Raw genomic sequence first — 13,002 nt, forward strand, 5'->3', positions numbered from 1 at the left:
AGCATCTCTGAACACACAACACTTTAAACATCTAAGTGGATAGGCTACAGCAGCAGAAGACCAATAAGTAAAAAATAGTGGTGGATGTATGGCTATATCATATAAAACAGAAATTATATTAATTGTCTTAAACAAAAGCACAAATTGCATTCAGAGAAGTGGTCCCAACCCTGTTCCTGGAGATTTGCTGCCCTGTAGGTTTCCTCTTGAAACCTAACAAAACACACTTCATTAAACAGCCAGAGAGTTGAGCTGCTAATTAGTAGAATCAGGGGTACAAACTGAGGGTTGTATGAAAACCTACAAAACAGTATATCTCCATGAACAAGGCTGGGAACCACTGATTGTAGTGTGTGTGGATATGATTATTATTATTTTTTTTAACGGAGAAAGGGGGAATGGGTGGAGATCATATGGTCTATGAACTGTTATGGTGGACAAAGGGTGGTTGAGTGTGCATACCAGTGGTTCTACTCTGGAAACAACCTCTTGGGACTGAGGTGTTATGGTAATTACTGTGGCCCACTGCTCAAATCAATACAGTCGTCACCGTTCAATTGAAGCGGTTGCCATGGCAAGGAAGGCAGTGCAGAGACGCACTTCAACAGGCCTGCTTCTGGGTAAACGTCGTTGTTACGGTTTTCTTTCGATAATTATTAATTTCGAGAGCGATAATCCAGGCTGCAGTCAGGTATTGTCCCGTACACGTCAGCAGCACCGCTACAGTAATTTTCAAACGCGTTCAAATCGCTTCGGAGAACAATTCACGTGTCGTAATGAGCTATTCTGGCGTGAATAGATGAAAAATGCTGAAAATGGTTTCTAAAGGCTAAACTATTTTCAAAGACTATTTTCTTTCATCAGGATCTATAGGCAGTCGCCCCTATTCTACCACTCGTTGCAGTGCCTATGCGAATTATTTGAGTACAAAGCAGATCACAGTCACACAGACATGTTCCTCCTATGTCATTTAATGTAATTTTTCAAATAAACATGAAAGAGTGTGGGCTACTGTGATTCAGGATTATTATAAAAATTTAGTTAAAATCATAATAGCCTGCATAGGGTCAACCGTTCTTACGTCCATCTCCAAGCTCTGGGAGGGTTTTTCAACGGGCTCCGCACCCCTCCCTGCCTTTGAGCGCGTGGATGTGATGCCATTACATCAATGGATAGCAACGGTTCTCGCTTCCATAGCTCGGAGGAACAGGTCCTATGCAGCAGCTGTACCGCTAGCCACATATCTACCGTGCAAATCAGCTGCGTCATACCTGCACCCGGTGGCACAGAATTAAGCCATTAGAGCTGTTGTTTTAACTGTACCTCTTCTTTAAGCTGGTGCCGGGATTTTCACTGCGTCCCCCTTCGGTTCGTATATCGCAAAGGTAAGTGTTTTAGAAGATGCACGTAATGTGACTCCACAGCACTGATGCTGGGCTGTATGTGTGCGTATTTACGAATCTCTGCAGTAAGGTAGATGCCTCAATGAAAATAATGAATGAATGGATCGCTGGACCATATTGTAGCCCAGGCTAGAAATGTTCTTAATAATGTGTTATATTGGACAAGGCAATTCAGCAATGTAATTGGCTAGCTAGTCCACTAAATTAAAAACAAAGATTTTACATTAATATGACGGCTGGATACCAGGCTGCTGGTGAACCTATCCCAGGCCATAAGATAAAATAGCTATTGTTAGTAAGGCTATCCTTTGTTTTATAATCCAATTAGCCTATAATATGCAGGTGCTCGTCACAAGGTATTCCTTGATAAAACTGTAAAACATTTTCTTCACGACTAAAAAACGCAATCCAGCACAGGACGTCGAACAAGCACTCTTTGTGTTTTCTTTTTTTCCCCAGATCACAAAGGTTCTGCTAGCCTGTGAAAATGGTGAAATTGGGGAACAATTTTTGCGAAAAGAATAACGCAAAGCCCGTCTCGGAAGATGGATTTGACACTATTCCCCTTATAACACCTCTAGATGTCAATCAACTGCAGTTTCCTCCTCCTGACAAGGTGAGATTTAGTTATTTCATTTTAATATTACGTCAATCAACATTTCTAGATGAGCAATAATACAAAGATAAATATATAATCGTTTCAAAGATAATACAAAGATTGATTGTTGCTAGATTCACGTGAAAATATGGGTCCGCATAGTCTGATTAGCCTTTCCCCAATAAACGATGTCCGTCTGATTAGCCTATTTACACACGTGCTTCTTATGTATTCGATGTGCTCAGTATTTAAATCAGAAGTACGTTTGTCAGATATTGTTTGTATGATACATGATTAAGGGCATGGTCTTCTGTGCAGTAGCCTAGGCGATGTAGCTTAATTAATTAATTGGGTTATATTCAAAGCAATTACATATAACCAATTGTCAGCCAGTCTTACTTGACGTAAACAAATGAATAATATTTAAACTGGATATATCTTAATCTAGAATGTAGCTACGCTTTCTTGTGTTTGTAGCTAATTAAGTTTGCATTCCACTTAAAATTCAAAATGGAGCAGATTGATTGACCTTAAAATATGCAGGGAAAAACTGCCACCGCAAAAATATGAACCGACTCGAAAACGATTTCTGTACTGCATCTCTGAATGCTTGTAACGAAGTCAAGAAGGCTGAAATAACAAAGTAACGATTCGAACGATTTAGGCCTTCGGAACGACAACCCAGTCCTCTGTTCTAAAGCGGTGGTAATTAGCTTAAGCTCAAATCATTTATCATTACCGTGTGCATTTTTTCCGTTCTAGGTGGTGGTGAAGACCAAAGCAGACTACGATGGTGATCATAAGAAGGGAGCCTTCCGTTCCCCTAAAATAGCCGAATTTACAATAAGCGTCATCGAAGGCGTTTCTGAACGACTCAAAGTAAGATATCGCTTCAGGATTTCATTTGAATTTGTCATTTTATTTATTAATTCACATTTCCACTCTTAAAACAGCACCGATTTGAAGAGCATATGTTTAGTCCTACCTCATTCAACATTCGCCTTTCGAAAAATATACAATATATTTAATTTAACTGAATAAGCACTGGTGTCCTTGTTTATGCAGTAGTACCCAGTAATTCCACTATGTTGCGCTGAACATTTGAACCCATGCTGTTAGGTTGCTAAGTTACGTTGCCAGGTAACGATATGAGTGGAAGCTTGTAGGGGAGAGTGGTCTCTGGGGATAGGGATGCTGGGAGGGGAACTGGAGTATGGGGCTCATGCGCATTGCTGGAGTAATACTGTCTCAAGGTCTATGCGCACACCATGCAGTTAAGCTTCTCCATGCTTTCAGATGGCCTGAACTGAAGGGCGATTGTGTGTGAGTGTGTGTGTGTGTGTGTGTGTGTGTGTGTGTGTGTGTGTGTGTGTGTGTGTGTGTGTGTGCACATGTGCGTGCATGTGTGCAATATACATAGTCTGCCAGCAGCTGCCTCCTTAGAAACAAGCATTTTTATATTGTGTAATGCTGGGCACTAATGTATGGTAATTGAAACTACTCCTGAACAATGAATATGTAAAGCTTATGCTTATGACCTTTGTAGAGCATTTAATCAGTTCCCATCAAAACATAGAGGGGTCTATTGCCAGCTAAGGTTAGTATGTCTTTGTTAGTATTCTTGCTTTTTTCATGAGATATTGAGTGAATACAAGTTAATTGCATTGTTTTATTTTGTTTTATACTTTTTTATAATTTTTCCTTCAGTTACATGGAAATTGATTGATTTTTACTTCAGAAATATGATCTTAAAATGTGTCATTATTCATTCAACTGATCTTGATTTGAGGTGAGCATACATTTGGAAAATGTGATATTGAGATTTGATATTGGTTTATTTGATGTTGAGATTCCACCTTTTTATCAATATACACAAGATTACATTTGCGTGCTTTTGTGCAAACTGCAGTTTAATAATTTCTTGCAATTATTGGTTAATAGTGATTTAAATTCTAGTTTGTACTCCCATGGTAAAAGGGGAGATTTATATTAACTCTACATATGGAAGACAAGTTGGTGTTTTTCGAGATTTTGGCTTGTTGCATTACTATTAGCTAAAACTGACTTACCCACAAGACAGTGGGATTTGGGACTTTGGCCCAATCGCAGCAACTGTAAGCATTCCGCTGTGCGCTGCTCCCCTGAGTGGAGTTCATTCATTATTCAGTGACTGGGCCGGGCTTGAGACGGTTTGCTTGTACTCGGTAATGCCATGACTCCCATGTGTGAAGGGGGTCCCGCCGGCTGGGCGAGTTAACATCGGTTTGCCATTTGATGAGTGCCAGAGCACACTCGGGCAGGAAGTGATGCATTTTTCATTGTCGCGGGGCTTGGAATTCAAACGCTGTTCCACCCCCGCCGCTGCGCTTAGCAACACTGGAGTCCAGTGTGGGCCAGAGTGTCGGGAACAGCCACCGACCGGTTTACTGAGCACTGATCACAGATCGGTATTGGATTGGGTAGAGAGCAGAGACGGGGGGGTGGGGGGGTGGTTTTGCAATGCCTACCGCTTCCAGTCCTCTCTGTCAAGGCTGTCCCGCTGATTTTCTTTCCCAGCATGCCCTGGCCCGAGGTGTAGACCGCTCAGAAGGTAAATGCCAACGTTTAGCACTTCAGACTCGTTTGTCCTTTTAACTTCTGATGTCAACCATCGTGTACCGCCCGGGGCTGTATGATCTCAGACCATATGGCACTGTTTATTCCAAGCAGATGCTACAATCAGCTCAGAAGGAAGACGTGATTCAGTGTGAATGCTCTTGGACGCGTTTCTGTTGCTCTCATTGTCTTCAGCATCTTGATTTCAAGGTAGACTCTTATACGAGTCCCGTTGAATATAATTTAATTCATATCATTTATGGTAGAACCTATGCACTTGTAAGTCGCTTTGGATTAAAAGCGTCTGCCAAAAAAAAAAAAAAAAATCAGATTTTCCCAGTCTGTAGGCTGTTAGTGGACAAGGTGATAATTAGCATACGGAGAAACCGCCTGAAACCCCTTAATAAAGCAATTTCTACAAACATAACTGCGTGTATTTAGTATACAGTACATTCCTGCTGTGATATGTCAGCAGGATACTCATTTGATATTGTCATGCGTTTTCTTGAAGTACTGACAAAAAATAACTTTCATTTATAAGATAAATGAATAAACCGTTTACTTCAGCAGAAAGATTCACACCCACCCGCTGTGTGACAGAATATATTTTCCCGATGCCTCAGTTTTGATCAAAGCAGAGATTCCAAAGGAAAAGATCTGTGCTTGTCAATTCATGTGGAGACCTGTTTCTCCTTTCTCTCCCGTTAAAAGCAACACAGAAATGAAGCACAATTTTTGTACTGTTTATTGAAGTAGCATCCATTCTGTGACCTTGGGTATATATCATTTGTAATTTGTAGCATTAAAAAAACAACCACTCAAATACACTTATAGAGAGAAAATGCCACATGCACGACTTTCTATTGAGGCTGATTAGAGATATAAAGAGGGGAGTACCACAGGGCTACAAGTGGACACTGCATTACTGGCCTGTCGTTGCCCTGATTAATGCTTCTAAACGGAGCTGTACAACATGCAAAGGACAACCACAGTCTTCTCAATCCACTGTGGCAGGCTGCTAAAACTGGAAAGCCGCTGTTAATGGACTGGCTCTGTGGCCTTGTGGGTGCAAGGTTCACCCTGAACAGGAACATTACAAGCACTCCTGCTCACCTGTCCGCTGGACTGTTCTATGCACGCCTTGTGAGATTGACAGATAACTTCACTGGGTCTTCACCTAATGGTTATATTAACAGTGTATAACTTACTTAATACATGTAATATTTTCAGTAAAGGTAATGAAGAGACAGTTGGACCTTGACTCGTCATGTCAAATATTCAATGTCATTAAACTGCTGAGTTGCCATACGTATAAATTAGAGTGTGTGCTAGCAGTTGGATTGAAATGCTGGCAAAATGTAACTTTGTTGGATGACATTTTCAATTTACCTTAATTACACATTGTTTTTACTGTACGTCTATGTAACAAGCTATCTCGATGCCTTGCCGCAGCAGGAATAATGAACAACTGAAGCTTACGTAGTCAGCAGAAGAAATAATGCCTCTGCTTCTGTCATCAATTTGTCTTCTCTGAGCTGTCAGAGTCTAAAAAATACAATATTATTGCGCTTCTGCTTATCCAGCCACACTCAGCTCTCAATAACTGTCGGTTTCTTGACATTATACCTGGACTAGCCAAGCTTAGCTGTTTGAAGGGCGAAGACATTCAAAATATCACTGCATCGCAAGTTCGCCTGGTAAATCACTAGGTGTTGAGCTGGAGAGAGAGGCTTGTATATGGCATAGTATATGGTCTGGCTTAAACATTTGCAAAGAAATACGTTATGCATTGGATGTAGGATAACATTCAGTCAGTAGGTGACCGAGACTGAAGATAAGTTTGTGTGGGATTTGGCTTCATTTGGTTTGCTGAAAGTAGTGTTTCATTTTGTGTATTTCATAAATGTCACAAACCTCAAAGCACACAACATACAGAGCCAACTTTCTCTCACCATAAGTTATTTTCACCCAATCGAACAAGAGTTATTGAACACACTTTTCGCCGGTGCTGTTCCATTTTGGCCTGATACTGCATTCAGTTACCATGTTTTGGATTCACGGCTTCTTGGTTGAACGATACGTTTTCTCCCAATGGTGCGGAACATTTGCAACAGGCTTTGAGGTATGTCTGCTCCCGTTTGTTGAGTGTCTCGCGGGTGTAGCCTGAATCAATAATGACGTAGGCCTATGCTTTAAAGCCCAGAGAAGGCTTTCTCAGTCAGTCCTTCCATGGCTTGCAAGAATGTTCAACGCGCCACTGTTTGTTTTCATTTAAATAAACGTTTTGTTGGGGCTGAACGTGGCCCTGGTGAATGTACATCCTTTTCTCATGTGCCACAAGGACCTGTTACTTATTGCTCTTCTCAAGCTTCAGAAAACATGTGCTTTCATGAAGGAGGAATATATATATTTTTAATAATGACTGATTTACAAGAGAACATTTCTGTCATAGCATGCAGTTGCCTAAGTATAACCATTTGTCTCCTCCTCTCCTCTAGAATAGTCTTTATTGTGTTCTTAGCAGTCATTTTGAAAATATACAGTAGATATGCATTTTCTATTATTTTTTCTGGTTGAAGAATAAATAAATAGATTCCATTTGCAGTGGTACCTGATTATTTCCATCGTAACTTGCATAACCTTTGGCTCATTTAGGAAATGTGATGTCCCCATCATTTTTGTCTGGTATGATACTCCATGTGGTTGTATTTCTCTCCAGGTGACTCTTCTGGTGATCTGCGCGCTGGCGTTTCTGGTGTGTGTGGTGTTCCTGGTCGTCTACAAAGTGTACCAGTATGAGCAACCCTGCCCAGAGGGGTTCGTGTACACGGTACGTCTCAGAAATGTCATGTCATTTATTTTCACCGATCCATCTGTCAACGGCACACAGAAATACTGTAAATGTGTAGAAACTGCACCTTGACACTCAGTTTAATCTCGTTCAGCAGAATGAATTACAGTATTTTATTTACACATTTTAAAGGGGTCCAGTATTGTTAGTAGAAGGAGTACGAGTATACACTCTTTGAATTCATAGGGAGATGGATACTGTATTCCGGGACTTTAATTTCAGTCGGCTCTGAAAGACAAAATGGCTTTTATGTCTTTTTACAATTGAATGCTTTTCTCCTTCTAAATATGTCAATAATATCTGCATGCCATATCAATAGTAATATCCATAATGCCATGCAGAGCAGCAGTGCGGCTGTGTGCTTAGGGAACAGGGCTGGTAACCAGGGGCTGCATGGCTATTGCACCCTTGAGTAAAGTGTTTGAGCAGAATTGCTTGTGAATATTCAGCTGCTTAGGTGAATATATTATGGAAAAATGAAGAATTTGCAAGTCACTCTAGATAAGGCCTGTCGGCCACGGAAATTAATAAGTGATAATGAGGTGCAGACTGTTCCCTGGTCTGTGCTGAGCTCCGCTGTTAGGTGTGAAGTGGCCCGGATCCCTCCGCCACGCTGGTACCTAAAAGTGTGGCTCCGTGGGTAACATCGGTGGTCACACTGCTGGATATGAGCCAGGTCTCTCAGCAAACCCCCCCCCCCTCCATCCCCTAATGCAGCCTAGCAACAGGGAGGAGGGGAGAGAGTTAGACTGAGGGGACAGAGGAGGAGGAGGAGGAGGAGGAAGGGCGGTGAAGCAGGGAGAGAGGGAGAGTCAATTAGAGAGATGGAAAGGGCCAGAGGAAAAGAGATATTATGTAAGCTGACATTGTTGATGGCTGATCTGGACTGAATCTCCACTGCAGCACTATGCTTCAGCACAGCAGAGAGCCTCATGGAGATTCTGAAGGACACATTCAGCAGGAAGGACTGTATTCAAACAGCCTATAGGTTGAAACTCATATATGATCCGTCTAAGCGTGATTAAAATGAATGTCAGTCATTTCCACTGTGCAGTATACTGCAGTAAAGGAAAAAAACATGGCCTTGTTGTTGAAAACTTGTTGAAAGAAATATGGCCTTCAGGAAACAATATACAGTAAATCCATTTCTGTATGTCCCCTGACATTTTTAGTTTAAGGACGCAATGGCCTGAATCTGAGCGAGATTTTGACATGAGGGAAGGCAAAATCCATGTACTCCAAATGCCCTCCACAACACTGTTATATAACAGACAGTACAACAGGAGGAAGGGGCATAATTGCAATACTTGCACACAGAGGCAAGGGGAATAGTGAGTAGCTGCACCAAGAATCACAGTGCCAAGAATATTTCCAGTTCTTGCAGTTTCAAGTCTTGAACATTTTCACTTCTCAAACATATGTTTTTTTTTTTTTATGCTATACCTTACAGAGCTTACCATGTTAAATCATATAAATGTTTAATGCTGAGGTTTTCTACAGGATATTTTAAAGTACCATGTCACAGGGCACAATGATTCTGGTCTTTCTAACACTTGGCCTTGTAGTATTCTCAGTACAAGCCGATTCCCTGAACCGCTGAAGAGCTGGGGTCAATATTCACTTAGAACTGCGTGTCCTTTGGAAGATTATTCTCCAGACTGAGGTGCTTCAGCAGAAGCACTCCACGATCTGATAGACATCAAGTAATAAAATCAGGGAGGCTCACTCTTTGCTTGCAGATGCAGATATGGGAGTTTTATCGTTCCCCTCCCCCACCCGTTCATTTTTGGCGAGCTCTCGGTACACCCATTTAAACCTGGATTCCCCTCAAAAGGACGGGGAAGAGGAGGTGGGGTGGGGGTGGGGGTGGGGGTGGGGGGGGTTAGATACGGTTTGAAGAGGCTGTCAGGTTAATTCAGTATCAGAGACCAGTGGGGGTTTCTCAGCAACGGGTACTTACAGCTCATTACTCTAACCTTTATGGAGCTGAGGCTGTGGTCTGAGGTCTGTCAGGGGTGATGAAGTGCCTGCAGCAGAGCCTCATCGCACAGCATCGCGCCCCTGGCTGGACTGGCTTCCCCCCTCAGAAGAACCACAAGACAGTTCCAGGTTTTGTTCACTCTTAAGAGTCTGTGGGACTGTGGTGCCAGGTTACCTTCACTACTTTGGTGTTTTAAAAGTTGGAACGTTTGACCCGAGTAGGAATTTTTGGAAGGCATTGCTGGATTTTTTCTTCGTTTTTTTTTTTTCTATCTAGTATTCATAACTGCTCTCTTCTGTATTTGGGGTGTTGGGGGATTCAACCATTATGGCAATTTATCTTGAGAGAATATGACCCCCATGGCAGAAAGTCACTAAATATGTAATAAAAAAGGTATACAGCGTATATTAAATGCTTATATTTTACGCCGATGGTGTACTTTTTACCTCCGCCTACCGCCTTTACCTCAGCTTTCTCTGTCTATCCACCTGTTTGTCTGTCTGTTTGTAACAGACAAAATCTTGGAAAGTAACGGCCATTTTTCTGTGAAATCTGCCGTGCACATTCATCTTCCCAAGAGGGAGAAACCTATTGATTTTGGTGTCCTCTGGACCTTTCCTATAACGCCATCATCAGGCCAACGTTCAAATTGTCATTGACATATCTTGAAAGGTAATGGCTGGATTGCTATGAAATTTGCTGGACACATTCATGTCTGCAGGAGAAAGAAAATAATAGATTTTGGGCATTTCATGTAGCTACACCATGAGGCCACACATATCTAAAAATGGCTGGATTGCCAAGACATTTACACATTTGAGGGGAGGTTGTTGCTTTGGCTGAAGTCTGCAATCTTCATTGTAGTTTTTTTGTTTTGTCTTTACATATTGGTACATTTATAGTGCAAAAAAACAACAACAACTGGTAGGTGACATGGTTGTGGCCAACAATAAGCCATGCTAAGATTTGCATCATCCCCTCCATTTCACATGTTGTGTGTGAAGACCTGTCATGCAGAAAATGAATGTAAATAATTTACCAGTCACAATGGGGGGCTGTGCAGATTCGGGTCAAGTCTGAGAGATACAGCTTGAGCATTGTCTGCCTCCAGAAACCATGTGAGCAGCTTTAAAAACAGTGCTACAAAGAGCAGCCCATGTCCCACCCCGTTCAGGCACACCTCTCACGGTCTCACCGTTTTTGACATTTCTTTGTGTGCGTTTCTGACTCACGGGCCACCGGTCCAGCCGAACCTCTGACCCTCCCCGCCTCTCTCCCCCCCGCCCCGCAGCAGAACCGCTGCATGCCGGCCGGAGTGTACAACTACTACCCCCCCCAGGGCCCCGGGGGCCGCGGCAGACTCTTCACCATCATCAACCACTACAACCTGGCCAGGCAGACCATCACCCGCTCGGTGTCCCCCTGGATGACCATCATGGCCGAAGAGAAGGTCTCGCAGCAAGAGACTGAGAGCTCACAGAAGCTGGCCTAGAGGGGGGCATCACACATACACACTCACGCACACACACACACACACACACACACATAAACAGGGTTGCAGACCATTTCTACACATGCATATGCTTACATAAATATGCCTGTATACGGATACTGTTCATGCTCAGACAATTGCGCTCACACACACTTGCACACACACAAATAAACACTGACACAGATATTTACACCTGCATTATCACATACTCTCGCACACATCCTCATATCACACATCAGCAAAGATGTATACAGCTTCATGCACACACATACGGCAGTGTGTGCTCATAGACACAGGAATGCAGGAATGTGTAGCAGTTCTTACATGCTCACAGTGAAATGATACCATAATGATATGAGGGTGTGCGTTACAGTAGCTCTCAATCTCTACGGTTACCATGGCAGTCCATGGAGAGATTGAACCACTTCATAAGTATATACGTATCATAACTGCAGAGAAAGTTTCTACCAAAGCATTACCCATTTCCTGTTTAAATGTTACCCATCATTCGATTTGAAATGAAACCCACTGGGAGAGTTCATTCCACACTGCCGCCTGCTTGATATGTCAAGGGTGACGAACATCTCTGGTGTCCTCAGATTCAAACTTATTGGCGCCTTGTGATGACATCATCAAGCCTTTCCACTGCAAGTCCTCTATTCACATCCACTGTCTGCAGTCAGTTTGGATGGAACTCCAGCCGTGAGGACTTGGGCGGAGTGCAGTGTAATCTGATCGCTCTTGTATTCATTCACTGTTTAGGGTCTTTTCTCCTTACCTCCACCTGCTCCTTTACACTGCACTGCTGAGCCATGTGGGCGGGCCCGTTTGATCTGATGTTTACTGCCGCCATGGCAACGTGTCAGTCTCAGTCATACCTGGGACGTGATTGGCTGTATGAACAGGAGGCCCACCCACTCCATCAATATCTGTTTTTTTCCATAAGGATGGAAGGAACTGTTGCCTCTGCTTGAATAAAAAAATAGCTTAATATGCTCACATTACCATGACACCTAAATGTATTTTGGGGAATGTGCTAATAATTTGTTTTGAAATCAAATTTGAACTTGAGACTAATAAAAACTTAGGAAAATACATTTCATTTTTTGACTAGAAAAGTCTTTAGTGGCACCCATATTGTTGAACAATATGAGCATCATGGTTATCATGTTATGTACTCAGACCATACAGGTATGTTTGTAAACTGGGTTTGATGCTGAGAAAAGCTATACATTACACAGTCGATGTGCAAAGTGAAGTAAAATCAAACCCAATAGAACCTTAGTTCGATTAGCGTTTAGATTCCTTAGTTCGATTAGTGTTTAGATATCTTAGTTCGATTAGCATTTAGATTTCTTTGCTGCTAATCCTCTGCCCCTGATGTCAGATGGGTTAATTTAAATGAACGGTTGTATTAGACTAACACTGAAGCCTTGGATCCCAATGGCTTATGAATAATGATGTCTGTGCATTAACATCATGCTTTATTTGGGCGATCCAATAATAATAGCCAAGTCTGCTAGGAACAGTATACTTTATGGCATTTATTGCACTGGCTATTCATGAACTCTTATAAGGACTATATCTGCTAATGTACAGTTGTACATAGTCAAGCAAGTTTACCGTTGTAGAAAGGTTTTCAAACACGAGCTGAAGAACATAACACGCTCAGTTCATTTCTGCACAGAAAATGCGCATTTTATTATGTTTTCCATTCTCTTTGTATTATTGAAAAATGCAAGTGTATAGAAAGCTTTGCTTCATACGCAGATCGTGTAGGCGTACCATTATCATCCACCATTAAAATGTAGAACCAGGGCAATGAGTACCTGGTTTTTAATCAGGGCTGAGAGTTTGGCTGTTCCTTGGGGAGTGTTCTTTTTGACCTAGCAGCCCTCATGCGTACATGTTTCTCTGGCCTACCAGGAGATCAGGGCAGAGGTCAGATTCATTTTTAGATTTAGTTTTCAACCTCTTCTCTCAGAGGAATTGGATATGACAGAGGGTGAGGAGTTGTAATTGGGCCCTTGTACGTACAGTAGAACGGGGGCCGCTACCGGCGAGCTGACAAATGAAAGTCGC

The 13,002-nt window shown here is 42.2% G+C and overlaps 1 protein-coding gene across 1 annotated transcript; it reads left to right on the forward strand.

The window, feature by feature from the left end:
• The first annotated feature begins 683 nt into the window (after positions 1–683).
• On the forward strand, positions 684–12,765 carry LOC133135279 (neuronal vesicle trafficking-associated protein 1-like). Its single transcript, XM_061252164.1, has 5 exons — positions 684–1,385; positions 1,863–2,019; positions 2,764–2,880; positions 7,316–7,426; positions 10,720–12,765. Exons 2-5 carry the CDS (start codon positions 1,891–1,893, stop codon positions 10,918–10,920), a joined length of 558 nt encoding a protein of 185 aa, XP_061108148.1. The 5' UTR covers positions 684–1,385; positions 1,863–1,890; the 3' UTR covers positions 10,921–12,765.
• The last annotated feature ends 237 nt before the right edge of the window (positions 12,766–13,002 follow it).

This window comes from Conger conger, chromosome 8, assembly GCF_963514075.1.
Source record: "Conger conger chromosome 8, fConCon1.1, whole genome shotgun sequence".
Lineage (NCBI taxonomy): Eukaryota > Metazoa > Chordata > Actinopteri > Anguilliformes > Congridae > Conger > Conger conger.

What these genes read in the sequence shown, in the direction of transcription:
- LOC133135279 (XM_061252164.1), top strand. Translation starts at nt 1,891, where the DNA reads ATGGTGAAATTGGGGAACAATTTTTGCGAAAAGAATAACGCAAAGCCC. An exon ending in GCGTTTCTGAACGACTCAAA is followed by an intron (nt 2,881 to 7,315) that starts GTAAGATATCGC and finishes ATTTCTCTCCAG; the next exon opens with GTGACTCTTCTGGTGATCTG. An exon ending in CAGAGGGGTTCGTGTACACG is followed by an intron (nt 7,427 to 10,719) that starts GTACGTCTCAGA and finishes CCCGCCCCGCAG; the next exon opens with CAGAACCGCTGCATGCCGGC.